The 16608-nt window shown below is 40.5% G+C and overlaps 1 protein-coding gene across 1 annotated transcript; it reads right to left on the bottom strand.

The window, feature by feature from the left end:
* Positions 1-412: 412 nt before the first annotated feature.
* On the bottom strand, positions 413-13252 carry LOC103604215 (Fc receptor-like protein 2). Its single transcript, XM_008588793.1, is given in 11 exon segments — positions 413-651; positions 950-1018; positions 1244-1346; positions 5905-6156; positions 6158-6192; positions 6837-7124; positions 8020-8304; positions 8558-8812; positions 9080-9157; positions 10115-10135; positions 13222-13252. Coding segments are annotated over 11 exon segments (1656 nt in total).
* Between the last annotated feature and the right edge of the window lie 3356 nt (positions 13253-16608).

The raw sequence follows: 16608 nt of genomic DNA, 5'->3' as shown, positions 1-16608 counted from the left end.
CGGGCCCCTTTGCTTGTGTCCACTCTGTGGCCCTGGCTCTCCTGGCTCACCACTGAGGGGAATGGTGGAGTTTGGGGGAATTGGGGTGCGGGGAGGGATGCGCACTGGTAAAGAGAACTGGAAAGATGGCTCCAAGGGGCAACCTCTGGTCTCTGAAGAAAAGGCAGAGTCTGGGTCATGAGCAGGTCATGAGAACTGTATGTTCTCACAACCTTCTACAGCATCCTCAGGGACGCTGTCTTAGCCACTGATCTTTCCTGTTGAGTTGCTGGCAGATCATTCTCATTTTCCTTGAAACTGATGGCTGAGGCCTTCTGGGAGAGAAGCCCAGGTGCCCTGGTTGGCCCTTCCAGGCCCTGAGAATCTGAGTCAAGGTCAAGACATGCCCACAGGACATCTTACTGGGGCCCCCTCATGCCTTGGCCTGCTCAGCTGAGGCTCCTGGGAGCTGCTGCTGCTTCACCTTGGAATAGACAATGGAGGAATCCTGAGGAGGAAAAAGCTCAAGAGGAGACAGGAAGCTAATGTTCTCTGAGGGCCCACTTGTCCAATGCACTGAATTAGCAACTTTGTTTAGGGAGAGCGAGTCCCGGAGAAAGAAAAGCTGGGAACTCAGACCTACCTTGCCTTCTGGAGGTGTTCCCGGGTGCTCTGCCGGGGAGAAAATAGAAAATAATGAGCCGTGAAAAAGAATGGGTTTCATACAACCCAGTCCTTAAACTTCATCCCACAGGACATCAGCCTGTCTTCTGAGACCAGGAAACAGGTGCCAATTGCAGCAGGCTCTGAAAGAGACAATTGTCAGCAGAGACCCACGTTCTCTTCTGGTGTGTAATGCCAATGGGGCAGCAGCCACTGCTCTGAAGGGCTCTGCCAAGCCAGCAGCAGGCCTCCCCCCCAGCTCTGGCAAAGACATCATCAGAATCAGATGCACTACCCCAAAGCTCACCTGCACTCTCCTGTCCCTGATGGACAATCCAGACCTGGGAATAAATCACATCCAAACACACTGGATTCACTGAAAGAGGGATGAGGTTAGAGGGGACAAGTTTAAACAGGGGTTGTGGGCAAAGAGCTCACACAGGCACTTTTCACAACCACCTGCTCCACACCTACTTTGGCACCCCCTAAATGAGTCTCAGCAGTACCTGGGGTGTCAAACATATCCCTACAAGCTTCACCTCTTGGACCCTAACTCTATACCTTTCTTCTCCTGGAGCTCTTACCTGACAGGAGTACTCACCATTACTGTACACAGGGTCCAGTCCCTGCACCAGGGAAGGTGAGTTGGAGTTGATCTTCTCCTGGACCTCTGGGCTGGAAAGCACAAAAATATGTGTCAGTCTCTGGGACAGTGAATCAGAAAGAAGGGGAGAAGGGCTGGCAAAGGGGCTATGGGGTAGACAGGGTTTGGGGAATCCAGTACTTAGGAAGACACAGTCTTGCAAGGTTGGTAGCCTGATGCCTGGTCCACTTGTGCCTGGCAGCATGGATGAAGCCTATCGGGGGCCATACCTGTGGCTTGGTAAGGCCAAGAGGAATCTATGCTGGGAATGTCTGAGTCAAGTTCAGAGGAAAGGAATCTCCTGGTTGGAAATTTTAGCATTACTCATTATCATTTTCTTCAAAGGTGTAGATTGTGTTGAGTATCTTTTTATCACATTGGGGGTCAATGTCCCAGAAAAGATGCTTAACTTTCAGTAATATGAGATTTACTCAAGGAAAAAAAATGAAACTGAGTCTTTAAACAAACAAGAAAGCTTTGTACTCTTTGACATGCCTCAAATTTTTACATATCATCAAATCTAAAGGTGTCAATCTGCTGTTAGACAAGTGGTTCAGAAGAAGATTCAAACTCTGATTGAGAAAGTCTTAGGCACAAAGGTTCAATGTGATATTCAGGAAGAAAATGGAATGTAATTATGTAAATACATATCAATTATCTTCAATGTGAGGTTTTAGTATACATTTAAAGTAGTACTTTCTTTTTTGTATTCCAAAATATGTCATAAGATATTTTCTTAAATCTATGGCATTTTTGTACAGATTCTGGAACAAGGCTGCTTCCTTTACAACTAGGCTTTGTCATTTAACTAGTTGTGTGACCTCTCAGTGCATAGTTCCTCAGTACAATACTTAAGATATGTAAGGCACTTAGAGAACAGTTGACATATGTAAGGCACTTAGAAGAGTGCCTGGCATACCATAGGTGTTATGCTAAGGATTAGCTATTATTATTATTATTAGGAATTGTGATAGTTCTGAAAGTGGAGTTTGGGGGAGCCGTCAGTGGAGACTTCTCAGAGACAAGGACATTTGAATTGAAATTTGAAGAAGTAGGAGTTAGACAAGGATAGAGGATAGAGTGACAGAAGGGTTTTTTACAGGAGAAAATAGCATGTGCTCAGTTCCAGAAAATGGGAGGGGCATGAACATGGCACATTCAAGTTTCTATTCTGAGCCATTTCCCAAGTTCTCTATTCTAAGTGCTAAATAAATCTGAAGGAGAACCCCAGTGTTCTTAGCACATAGTACATGCAAAAAAATGTTAAATAAATGAACCAACAAATAAATGCGGACTCTCCACAGATGCCTCACCTGTGAGGGTTGGTACCAGCACCCACCCTCTCAAAGCAGAGAAGAATTAGTGTCAGCCAAGAAGGAAGCTCTCTTTTTAGGCTGGATTGGGCATGAAAGGGGTCCACTCATTCTGGTGTCAGTGGATGATGTGTGCTGCACCTTGCTGAGAGGCTTACAGCCAGGATAAGCATTCCACATTTCACATGACCACCTGTATGAGTATTCCTGGGTGTTAATTCTCATGGTGTCTCTTGCCCCTAGCACAGTGCCTGACACGTTTAGTGCTCAATCTATGTTCATGGAACAAATAAAAAATGTGGAATGCCTGTCTTCCCAAGGGCAGATGGTGAGTGCTTTACACTTGGAAAATTTAGTGATCTGGATATTGACTGTATAACTTAAGCAAGCCACTTAGCTTCTCTAGAACCTGGTTTATTCTTTATGACTACAGAGTGACACATTAGAGTGTAAGTTCAGGGCCAGCTACTAGCTGGGCAACTTTAGGTAACAACCTCCCTGTGTCTATTTCTATATCTGTAAAATAGGGATAACGGTAATAATAATACCTCTCAAACAAAAATTAAATTAGTTAATGCATGCTAAGTGATATTCATAGTATTTGGTACATGATAACCACCCAATATTTCCTTTTATTATTTTACCATTATTATTATTATTATTAATCATAGTTTTACTAATTAGCTCAAACTAGCCCAAACCTGGCTGTGCATTTGGTTTACCAAGGGAACTTAAATCAGTACAGATTCTTGGGCCTCATTTCCAGAAATTCAGATTCCGTAAGTCCAGGGTGAGATTTTTTTCCTAGTTCTGTTGTGCTGCCAGATTTATTAAGTGGTGACATAATCCTGGGCCATGTTGCATAACTTTGTAGGGTGCTATCTATATAGACTCTAATGTGACTGTGTCCCCTGGATAGTGTGGTGACCCTGACATGATTTCTATGGTTTCTTCCAGTTTTAAGAGTCTGAGACTTTGTCCTGTATCCCAAACAGGCACAACTCAGTGCAATTCTATGACATAAATTTAGAACATACTAGCTGTTTTGAAATTAAGGGACCAACACTTTTGAATTCTTGAGGATTGTAATTATTTGATCATCGCTGATTTTCTTTGCACAGGTAATGTATAGTCCCACCTGGAAGGTTTAAAAGGTGAATATTTAAATGGAATTGTTATGAACTATAACAGGTACTCTCCCTGCTGAGAGTACCCGCTACCCTGCTGGAGTCTGTATTCTTTCCTTTGTCCTCCAATGAGGGCACTTTATAGCTCTCTAAAACCCCTTGTTACTTCAGGGCTATGGAGCTCTAAAATGTGTCTCACTTGTTTGGTGTGCTTGGGGCTCTCTTTTGTCCCTGTGGTTAGTATCTGGTGGATGACACTTGGCTCTGGAGGCCTTGTGCAATCTCTTTTGGTATGGGGCATTTTAACAGCCTCCTTTGTGACTGGGGGGAAAATTAGTAAAGGCTGAGGTCCTTTTCCTTTTCCCTATGTGTTATGTAGGATTTAACCTAATTTTTGGCACTTGTTCCAATGTGAGCTTGCTGGATATCCAGAAGGCACCTAAAAGATGTAAGTGCTGTCACTGGCACCAATATGTTGGAGGCTCCCTAATTCATCTACTAAGCACGGTATGTCATGATATTACAAGAGCCTTTAAGAAGGTGAAAGAATCAGACAGAGTCCCCAAAGAAAAACATCGAAAGCCTCTCTTAGGATTAACAACTTTTCTTTTATGTAAGTACTGAAAAAGTGATGGGGGGAGGCTGAGTTTGGAGAGGAATAGTCATTATTTCATCGTGGTTAAAGGACCTAGCCTATATAAATTTGGGGACGAGTGAACTTCGTAAAGTTCCAGTAGTGATATCTGATTGCCTATTCCCAAGCTACTAACGGGCCTTACTTGCCCAATAAAATGTTCTTTCCTTGGGGAAGGACCCCCGACCTATTAGCTGATGATTGTGCTTATTCATGAGGTTTGGGTGGAGTTGACTCCTCCAACCACATTCCTGCAAAGGATGGGACATGTGCCATTCCTACCCCAGGCTGGCTCAGCTGAGGCCCTCTTCAAGACTTCTGTGGAAGCCTCTGATCCTAACCTAAGCATTGAGGAAGAGGCAGACTTGAGGCAGCCTGCACTATTCTTCTACCCAGAGAGAGAGCCTGTGACCTGTGTATGAGTACAAAATGAAGCAAGCAAGCTTGTGGCTGACTTTGTTTTTCAATGGCCTGATTCTCTATTTGTACTTCATTGTTCTCTAATTCTTAGTGTTTTTGTCAAAACATTCTCAGCAAGTGACCGAACTGCAGCTAGAACTCATCTCCTTAATTCCAGTCCAAAGCTCTATTAATATTATATATTATTACATGTAATTATGCATGTTTGTTTTTATATTATGTTTATTATGCATTATATTATAATATATTATACTTAATATGCTTACATTATGCTTAATATACACATTGTATTATGTTATGTAATACTTAGAATCCTCAGAATATTTCTTTTTAAAATTTAGCTGCATGTTGTAGTTCTCTTTCTTATGCATCTTTTATGGGGATTACATTTCTAATTGATAGCTATTTTGTTAAAGAGTTCTATTGAAGAAAAACATTTAAATATGTAAGTGTAGGTTAAACACTTTCAGCCTCACTTGACCCCATGTACGTTGAATGCTTTATTAGAGGGTTGACTTACTTTAACTGACAGCCCCATCCACAGGGCAACAGCTTCCCCAACACATGTATGCTCTCTGCCGCACAGAAGCAGCACTTTTGGTGGTGATAAATGATGGAGCAATAGATAGTAAAAGCAGAAGTTACAGACCTGACTTCCTCTGGAGCCTTAAGTAAAAGAACAAAGCAGCAGTCAGCAGGACACAGAGCAGCACCACCGTCAACACAGCTGGAAGGAAGCACTTGTCCTTTGTTGGCTCTGGGAAGAGAGGCCTGTGTATGAGCCTCAGCGGGAAGGGATTTAGGCTGGAATCTTACAGACACTGTAGAGGGAGGGGATGCCAGTGACTTTTAACCTAGTTAGAAATGGCTAAGTGGATGTTCAGTTATTTGCTCAGTGACCTGGAGTGCAGTCCACTCCTTTCAGGCTAATGTGAGGAGGAGAAAAGCATCCAACCACTAATGTTATTTCACAATCTCCAATCTCCATTTCCATTATAAGTCACTGAGAAAATTCCATCTTAAACTGTCCATAGACAAATACTCCTTTTCACAGACTGGCACTCTTGGAGTCTGTCCTCTGGAGGGAGACATAAGTCTGCCTATGGCCCATAGCCCAGTCTCAACCGACCCACCTGTGACACTGAGTGTCTCCACCTCACTGCGCTTGGCCCCCAGGCCATTGGCAGCCTCACAGGAGTAGCTTCCAGAATGTTCTGTGGTCAGGGAGAGGTTGAAGGACACCCCTCCTCCAGAGGGGGCCGAGCTGTTCCCCAGGGTAACAGGCGTGTGATAAAACCAGTACAGGATTGGGGGAGAGCCTCTCAGGGACTCACAGTGAAGCTCCACCACATCCCCTACCACAGCCTGGGGCCCTGGGGGCCCTGAAGGTGAGGACAGAGTAAGACACTGGAACTCAGGAAGACAAAAGGGCTGTCAGAAAGGGTCTCTTCTGCTTAACAATTCACAACCTCCTCCTGTATCCACTCAGCATAATAACACATCCCCCATCACTCTCAAATTTCACTGTCCCACATCCAAATTTAATCCTTACTTAGATCAGTACTGTCCAACAGAACTTTCTCAGATGGTGAAAATGTTCTACATCTGTGCTGTTTGTTGAGGTAGCGACAAGTCATTGTGGCTCTTGTGACCTTGAAAAGTGGCTCGTGTGAAGGAAGAAGAGGATTTTTAATTTTAATTCATTTAAATTTAAATAGCTACATGTGGCTAGAGGTTACTATATTGGACCGTACAGCTTCAGAAGCTTTTATATAAGGACTGTGAGGATGAATTCTAAGATTTTCTCTGACCTGCTGGATGCAATCACGTTCTTTTGTCTTTTTCATCTTATTATTTTTTATTTTCTCTATCTCAACCAAACTTGTAGTTTTTTTTAAAGCAGCTATTTATTTTTGGAAGCTTGCCTTTGCCAGAAAGGAAATAGCTCTTCATAGCTCTGCTCCCTGTGATCAACTTAAAATGTCCTCGTGACCCTATAATAATCTCTGAGCCCAGTGTGAGAACCTCTGGCTAAGCTGTGGGAGGGTGGGACTCACCTCTCACAGTGATATTCACCACCTCGCTCTGCACGGGGTCGTGGCTGTTGTCAGCTGTACAGTAGTATCCCCCAGCATGGCTCTCCCTAATGACAGGGACCTTCAGTTCTGCTCTCTGGGAATGCTGAGTTTTCCTCCCCAGACTCTCCTTTTTGTTTTCTCTGCACCAGGAGAATGTGGTGTTTCCTGTTCCTTCAGCCACAGAACAGACAAGGAACAGAGTCTCCCCTTCAACCACCTGGGTCCCTGGGGGCTGGGTCTCCATGAGCACTCTAGACACAGGGATCCCTGCATGAACAGGAGACAGCAAATGGGGACTGACTGTGGGGAACACTAGGGGTGAAGTGGTTGTTGTCACTGTAAGTGATGGCAGATGGAGCTGAAAAAGTTTGGAGCAAAACCAAAACACAGAGATCTTTGCAGAGTAAGAATTGAGGCTGGTGGGTGTCAGCTCTGAATTTAGTTCAGCGAGGAGGCGAGATCTCCACCTCTCAGCCTTCAGTTACACGAACTTCTTCATCTCGTCTGTGTGCTTAGGGGATCTGTTTCCCCCACGGGGCCAGGTGGGCAACTCCAGGGAAAGGTATTTGGGCATGAGTCTGGTGACTCAGTGGGTGGAGGTCTTGCATTGAGGGCTAGGAAGGATACTGGGAAATATTAGCCATCCTCTGATGTGACATCACACAAGATGGTAAATTGCCCACTCCCCCATCTTTTCAGCACTAGCTCAAGGCCTCCTGCTTCAACACTGTCTTCTCTGATTCCTCCAATCCATATAGGTCTCCTTGTTCTCTTAATCTCATGTGTTAGATTTGTTAATAGGCTGTTACCTAGCCGACTTTCAGCTTCCTGTCTATAGAAGTTAGGCCTCATATGACATTGTGTCCTCCACAGCTTCTGTAGTGTAACTATGGACACCTGCTAAATATGTGATTATTTTGCAATAGGAAATATCGAGTTTAGAAGGATGTGGCAAACATCCTGAAGGGTTGGGATTTGGGGAGTCTCTTGATAACCTCTTAAGGCACTAGCAGAAAGCAGAGGAAATCAAGACAACATCAGAATCTCTCTGGAACAGATCCCTGTTACCTACATATAGGAAAAAAGGAACTAAGGTCTGAACAATGCCCCTGCTCTACCCTCTTTTGCCTGGCCCCAATCTCCCTTTTTTACCAAAACTCACTCTGCACAAACATCTGGAATCTTTGACTCTGTTTCTGAACATGAGAAGTCATGGACTCTGCCTCACACCAGTAGGACCCTGAGTCTTCACTCCACATGGTGGGGATCTGGAGCTCCGAGGAGCTGCTCCAGCCTGACCCCAGTGCCTGGACTTCCCTGAAGAAGCGGAACTGGAGCTGGACATCTGATCTCTGTGGAGAGAGCCGGGTCTCACAGGTCAGGGTCGCGAGGCTCCCCTCCGTGGGCCTAGCGGTGCTGACTGACAGTACAGGAAGTAAAAACAGCTCTAGAAAGAAGAAAAAACACAGTCCCTAGGGCATTGAGGCTCGGGGCTCCTGGAGAGATGCATCTGTGTTCTCAGCACCAGCAAACAGGTGTTATAGAACCAAGTCCACAGAATTGCCACCCACTCCCTGACACAACTGAATTGTCAGTTTCCACCCTTGGCTTCCCACAGGCCTTTGATGAACACACTGTCTGTAGTCCCAGCCCTTGACAGGCCTTGTTTGCATCCGACTCTATTACTCCTGGAGTGTAGCCATCACCTTTGATCCTTACAAGATTTGAAGTTTTTTTCCATACATAACCTTTCTGAGAAGCAGTGCACTTATACAAGCCATTGTCGCTAGAGATGGCTCTTGGTATGGAGAAAGTTGAGTTTCTTGTAAAAACACCAACTTTTCTTTCATTTTTGTGGTAAATCGTTTCTGATTTCTTTTCCTGCCTTCCCCGGCATCTCGAAATTACTTTATCGCCTTCAAAGATAGAGTGTGGGGCCTGGAGAATCAGCCAGTCTGCAACAGAGAGAGGACACTCAATTCATTCCTTAATTTTTCTCCACATGTAACAATATCTTGCATCCACTTTTCCCTCAAACTCCACCTGCTCATAGCTTCCCCAGTGACAGTTATACCTGTTCCTGCCTGTGTTCACCCTTCACTGAGGAGCAGGTGATTTCTGAAGACTGACCAAATGAATCACATTTGAATGGAGATTTCTAGTCCAACTTCCCTCTTAGAACCACCATGCTTTCTCTGTTTGGGGATAGGAGGATCCTTTGCACATCATTGTCACCACCTCACCTTGGAAGATTGTGGTCCATGGAGGATGGAGGAGCAGTACAGCTTGTGGTTGGACCACTGGTGGAAAAAATCTGACACGAAATAAGCCTCCACTTATCTCACCAGACACAAAGCTCTTTATTCAATGAGGTCATTGAATCCTCGGGAATACCCAGGGGATCATTATCATCATGCTTTCTTTTTAAATAATCAATTGAGGTGCAGGTCATTTTGCCCATGGCCACAGAGCTAGAAAGTAATAGAACAAGATAAAACTCATTGAATCTGAATTTTAAGACCACACTCTTTCTATTAAACTGTGTTCTTTGATTGAGCAAGACAGGGAAAAAAACCCCTATGTTTGAATAGTCTAGCAAAAATCTTATCCCTTGCTTGGGTGTGGCCAGGAAACCAGGGAGTGCATATACTCTGAGATAGTTATGGGATTTTCTTAACATGATTTTTTTGTGAGATTGAGGGCCTGAAATGGATCAGAACAAGTGAGCAAATATCTGGGACAGAATGTTACTCCTTCTGTATCCAAAGTAGCTTCTGATTCGTTCAGACTAAGGGTTAAGATGTTGAAACAGAGTCAGTATCAAATGTGAGTTTGTAGGTAAAAAAGTAGCTAATGACAGGATTTTGTTCTGAGCCTGGACCAAAGATTTGGATGTTAGTTTCTGTGAGTATTTTTTTTCAGAGCTACCTCTCTGTTTCTAGTATGGAATTCCAGCTGTGGATCCCACAGGATCCTTAATGCACCATGCCTGGGTGAACAGACTGTCTTGGTGCCTGCCTTTCCTTTGTCAGGCATGCCCTCCTTCCTTTGCAGAAGGGGTCAGAAATTGCAGTCTGGATCAGGGCAGAGGAGGAAGGTGTCACAGGGATGTAGACAGGACTGCAGTGACTGGGTTTGGTGGAAGGGAGTACAATTCCCTGTAGCTGTTGGGGACGAGGACTGCCACATGCTTCCCAGGCTCCTGTGCTGGGCACCATTACTCCAAAGCCACATAGAAAAAAAAGATAGGAACTTACTGGACTCTCCTCTGTCAGGAACTGCAAGAGAGAGAGAGGCATAAGAAATTAGCACAGCACAGAGACTCCTCTCTTATCTCCACTCTCACACTTTCCCTTTTCTTCTGTGCTTTCTCCATGTCACTCTGCCCCAACACAAACAGCTGATGGACATTTCTCCAATTCATCAGAACCTTTGGATTCTAGCAGTTCTCTTTTTTGGTCCCGGCCACTCATGTGGAATAGCACAGAAGCAGGAAGGACAGTGGAGAGTGATGTCTAGCCCTTCCCTTTCTCAGCAGCTCATCTTCCCCAGTTGCTCTCTGGTATGGCTTTAGTGTCCAAAGATAGGTTTAGCAGATACCTGATCTCACCAGGATCTTACTTGGGGGACAGTGTCTTTGCAAGAGCACTCAGTAAAGGCAACTTCCTTGTTTATTCCTTTTTTCATTCATTCAGCAAATGTTTAGTGAGTACTTACTGTACAGATGTGGGCCTAAATACTGTAGTTACCATGAAGAATGAAACACTTGCCCCTATCCTCAGGAAACTTACAGTCTAAAGGAGAAGATATTAGGTAAATAAGCTGTTATAATACAGTGTGGTAGGCCTATAATAGTAAAAAACAGAGAGGACAGTAAGCGTCAAAGAGTACACTCAACTTCTCCCTTTTACTGAATAAGAAAAGACCATTTATGTAGTTTGTGATATGACAGGAATAAGTCAGAGACAAAATGTTGAGCCTATTTAATGAAGTTTGAGACTGTTTTTCCTTTAACATTTTTCACGTACTTTAAATATTAATTATATTTTTAAAAGTAAAACAGTTTATGCATACTCTCATTTCTGTAGCTTTTCTGGTTTCACTATTCATTTACTTCCAGATATTTTTCCTGTTGCATAAGATCTTAACCTAGTTTTAACGCGTGTTATGTTACAGTTTAGTAGTCGTCTTTTGTTTCCTCAGTATTATAAAAAATACATTGAGTGTCATTGTGTGTATTATCTTCACCACTCTTACCCCTTTACTTTAGACTGCTGGACTCAAATTACTGAGTCCAAATGCACGTCATTTTCTCATAACTGGCTTTCCAAATGAGCTTTACCATTTCCACATCCAGCAGCGATGTGTGACTGTGCCAGTCTCTTCCTATCTCCCCACACTGGTTAATTACCATTTAGCCTTTTCAGGCTGTTGTGTTACAAATTTAATGACTGTAAATTTTACCTCTACCTGCACTTCTTGAATGCATTTACTCATTCATATAAGAAATACTTATTGTCAGTTATGTGCCAGGCACTCTGCTGGGTTTGGCGGATAAACAATGGTTTTTGTGAAGCTTGTGGTAGAGTAAGCAGCTGCTAGAGGGAGTGTTTGTGTGTTACATAATCATGATTTGCATCCGTTTACCCAAAAATGTTTTCAAATTTTTCTTGCCAGTTTTTATGAATCCTTTACATCATATCTCAACTTTTTGCCTTACTTGCTTCAAATGTTTTCCAAATTCAACATTGGTTTTTGTTATAGTTGTGTTACTATTATAATATATACATTTTTAATTTTTAGATTATAAAACTCTAATTTTTCTACTATTTCAATATTCAACATGACATAATCTATATAAAAAATAGACTTAATTTCATTTTCCATCATGTTTTAGAGAATTAAAAAATACACCTATCTCTTAATTATCTGAAATTTATTATTCAATTTATAGTGTAATCTGTGAGTATCTATTGTTTGATGATTTCTACTTGTCATGTATCAAGTAATATGTAGTCAGATATATTCCTAGGCTGCTATTATTTTCCATTGATTTGTGTTTATATCTTAAACGTTTAATACTATCTTTTCTATATTTCTGTGGAATCTATTTTTTAAATATATGAATAAACATATGAGTTACATTTCCAATATTGTTCTTTAAAATAAAAAAAAACCTATCCTTTGATATTCTCACCACTACATTTTTCCAGATACTCTTTTAAACATGTTGTTGCCTTCTAAGGACAATTCCACAGTTGGAATTCATAGTTTGATTGAAATTGTAGAGAATCTATAAATCAACTGGAGAAGAAATGAGATTTTTATAACATTTCTACTCTAGTGTTCCTATCCAGACTAATGATATATCCTCATTCAGTGAAGTTTTCTTAGTACAGTTTTGCATATTTCTTTTAATAGAATAAAAAACCCTCTTATTCTTATTTTTTCACTGCCTTTGCAGTTTTGGATAGAATTTCTTCATTATAATTTCAAACTGGTAAATGATAATATTCAAGGATTTCGCTACGTTGGACATTTGTCTTGAATCTCCCTAATTAATTCATATTCATGCATTTATAATTATAGCATATAGATGATAGGATCAAGAGCAGAGGCCGTTTAGTTCATAGCGACCATAGCAAACAAGCAAGTGCTAATCAAATGTGGTGAGGGTAAAGAATAATTTTTAAAATCTTTCCTTCCAATGTGTATGCCTTTTAATTTTGCTAGTAATTTAGTGTGTTGCCAGGATTTTAAACTATTGCAAATGATGATGATTGTAAGCATCTTGGTTCTAGCTCCAATTTGAATGGCAATTTTAGACCCGATCTATTATGTATAATACTGGCTGTTAATCTAGAACACATATTCTTTATCATGTTATGGAAGTATTCTTCTGATTTAAATTATACTTATTATAGAAATAGATGTTGATTTTTTAATACCCATTCTAATACTTTTGGTAACTGTTGTGTTTATATTATTTCTCTTATTCAAAATTTTGACGTTTGGGTTTTTAAAATATAATGAGTTAATTTCCTTATAGTCTTCAATTCTGACACAAATCCTGCACAATAGGAGTCAGTGTAAAGATTAAAATGATTAACATATGTAGATTACCAGTGAGTACTCAATGAATATTAGCAATTCTACTACTATCATTTTTATTTTGATGTGCTGCTAAATTCTTATTTAAGAGGCTAGTGGCCTATATTCCAAGGAAAGCTTGCCCAGTTCCCTCTAAGCCTAGAGACTCCCTGAAGGTAGTCTGAAGAAAGCTTTTATGAGCATCTGTGACTACTGTTCTGGGAAAGGCTGAGGATCCATCCTTTCCAGGTCTTGCTCCATGGTGTCCACTTACCTAGAACCAGCAGCAAAGGCCACAGCGGCATGGAGTCCTGCTCCAGGAGACTCAGAGGAAGGCCCTCTTGACCTACAGCTCAGGTCTGAAAAGAGAGGCTGTCCACAGTGGCTCCAATGAGCACTGCCTAGAAGATTTTGAAAAGGGGAAGCCAAAGACACTGCTATTTGCTAATTGCTGTTTCCTCTGCTGTGGGTCCTAAGGAAACAAAATTGTTCCCTCGTTTATAGATCTGCACACAGGATGACATTATGGCTAAACCAGAGGAGGCTTTAAGACTTGCCATCCATATTATAATAGTTTAGATCTCCTTAGCTTCTGTGTTTGGGGGACTTCATTCACTCATTCATTCAACAATTATATATTGAGTATTTACTGTGTCTCATGTTCTGAGCTCTATCTCACTGGTATATAGTGTTGAACAAAGCCAACATGATCCCCGCCTATGTAATTTCCAGTCTAGTGAGGGGAGAAAGACTTTTTAGAGAATGGCATGCCCTCTATAGTCCTGCTATGATCCCAAACTTACTTGATATCTTCTTATCTACCACTTGTCTGTACTCCATGTGGTCTCCTAACAAAAAGCATCCCAGGACCAGAAGTCTTCACTGCTGAATTCTACCAAACCTTTAAAGAGAATTAATACCAATTGAGTTAGTTTTTTTTTTTTTTACTGTTAAGTTGTTATGAGTTCCTTGTATATTCTAGGTATTAATCCTTTGTTGTATGCATAGTTCACAAATATTTTCTCCCATGCTGTAGGTTGTCTTTCACTCTGTTGTTTCTTTTGCTGTGCAGAAGCTTTTTAGTTTCATACAATCCCATTTGTTTATTTTTTCTTTTGTTACCTGTGCTTTTGAGCTTGTATTCATAAAGTCTTTGCCCAGTCCCACTTCTTGAAATGTTTTCCTTATGTTTTCTTTTAAAAGTTTTTACAATGTCAGGATGTATATTTAATTCTTTAATCCATTTTGAGTTGATTCTGATATGTGGTGAGAGATATGGGTCTAGTTTCATTCTTCTACATATGCATGTCCAGTTTTCCCAGCATCATTTATCAAAGAGACAGTTTTTTCTCCAATGTGTGTTCTTGGTGCCTTTGTTGAAGATCAGTTTGCTGTAAGTATGTGGGTTGATTTCTGGGTTCTCTATTCTGTTCTACTGGTCTGTGTGTCTTTTTTTATGCCAGTAACTTGCTGCTTTGGTTACTATAATTTTGGAGTATAATTTGAAGTCAGACAGCATTATGCCTCCAGCTTTATTTTTTTTCTTTTGCTCAGGATTGCTTTGGCTTTTTGGGATCTTTTGTTGTTCTTATATGAATGTTAGGATTGTTTTCTCTATTTCTGTTGAGAATGGCATTGGTGTTTTGATGGAGATTGCATTGAATCTGTAGATTGCTTTGGGTAGTGTGGGCAAATAACCCAATTAAAAAATGGGCAAACAAGCTGAATAGGCATTTCTCAAAGGAAGATGCACTAATGGCCAACAGACACATGAAAAAATGCTCAACATCACTAAGCATCAGGGAAATGAAAATCAAAGCCTCTTTGAGATATCTTTTCACCCCAGTTAGACTGGCTATTATCAAAAAGACAAAGAATAACAAATACTAGCAAGGAAGGAGAGAAAGGAGAACCCTTCTACACTGTTAGTGGGACTGTAAATTGGTGCAGCCATTATAGAGAACGGTATGGAGGTTCCTCGAACAACTATAGGTAGAACTACCATACAATCTAGCAATCCCACTGCTGGGAATATACCCAAAGGAATGGAAATCATCATGTTAAAGGAATAACTATTCACCCATTTTTATCACAGCTCTATTTACAATAGCTGAGGTATGGTATCAACCTAAATGTCCATCAACAGATGACTAGATAAGGAAAACGTGGTATATATACCCAATGTAATGCTACTCTGCTGTAAAAAAGAATGAAAGTCTGCCATTTGCAACAACATGGATGAACTTGGAGAAAATTATGGTAAGTGAAACAAGCCAGGCACAGAAAGAGAAACACTGCATGTTCTCACATATAAGTGGTAGCAAAAGAAAGAATAATCACAATATTGTTTTTAACTTTCAGATGGAGATATCAGAACTGTGGTTACTAGAGGTGGAAATGGGGGAGGGGAGGGGATTAGTGAGAAATTGGTTAATGAATACAAGGAATGATTACATTTAGTAGTGATGAACATGCTAATTATCCTGGTTTGATCATCCCACATTGTACACAGGTACTGCTATTCAACTCCATACCCCACAAATGTGTATAACCAATTATTTTCCAATACAAAAGAACAAAACAACAACAAAAATATATAAACTTAATTTAATTTAAAAAATAAAATATATCAATAAAAATTATTCAATTTGAAAAGTAGAAAGTTTGGCAAAAATGAACAGAAATGTAGAGACATGTGGGACAACATCAAGTGCTATAACGTACAGTATTTGAAATCTCAGCAGGAAATAGAGAGACAATTGAGCATAAAATGGTATCTGAAGAAATTGCAGCTGAAATATTTTTAACCTTAGTGAAAAACACGTATTTACAGATTCAAGAAATTCAGTGAACCCTAAATGGGATAAATTTAAAGACAATCATGTCAAGAACATAATGATCAGACTGCTGAAAACCAAAGATTCAAAATTTTGAAAGTATACAGAGAGAAATGCCACATTATTTATAGAACAATGATGTTAAAGACTACAGACTTCTCTTAGAAACTATGGACTAAATAAGACAATGGAAAAAAAATCTCTAAAATATTGGGGAAAAAATATCATCAAAGCAATTTTCTGTATCCAGCAAAAATATCCTTCAAAAATAAATGCAGAAGCAAGGGAACATGCCAGGGGTCCTGAAGCAGGGGATGTGGGCTGCCTCTCCCATCTGGGAGAACATCTTAGAATGTTTTTATGAGCCACATGTGTTTCTTTGGGGTGTGTGACCTTTCTGCTTGTGTCCTTCACCAAATTTCTGTTAAGATTTTCTAATTCATTTTTAAGAGTTCTTGATGTATTAAGGATGTCAGTCTTTGTGTGTTAAATTTGTTCCTTATCAATTGACTTCAAACTCAATTTATGACGTTTTCCTTTGTTTGTATGTTCAGAAAATAATTTTCTATCTAAACATTATATAAATAAATAAAAATGAATGCAAAAAAGAAAAATGGAAAAAAAAAAAAAAAAACACCTTTGGTAAAGAAAACTTAGAGACTTGTTGCCAGAAGACACATACTACAAAAACCTCCACAAGAAGTTCTTTAGCTGAAAGGAAATGAAACCAGAGATAACGTGCATCATTGGAAAAAAGTTAAGAACACTGTAGATAATAAATATCTGGTGAAAATTAAAAATTGCATTTTTCACTTTAGTTATTA

The sequence above is a fragment of the Galeopterus variegatus genome, unplaced genomic scaffold (assembly GCF_000696425.1).
Source record: "Galeopterus variegatus unplaced genomic scaffold, G_variegatus-3.0.2 Scaffold5037, whole genome shotgun sequence".
In the NCBI taxonomy this organism is placed as follows: Eukaryota; Metazoa; Chordata; class Mammalia; order Dermoptera; family Cynocephalidae; genus Galeopterus; species Galeopterus variegatus.
This window is presented reverse-complemented; position numbering and strand designations above follow the sequence as displayed.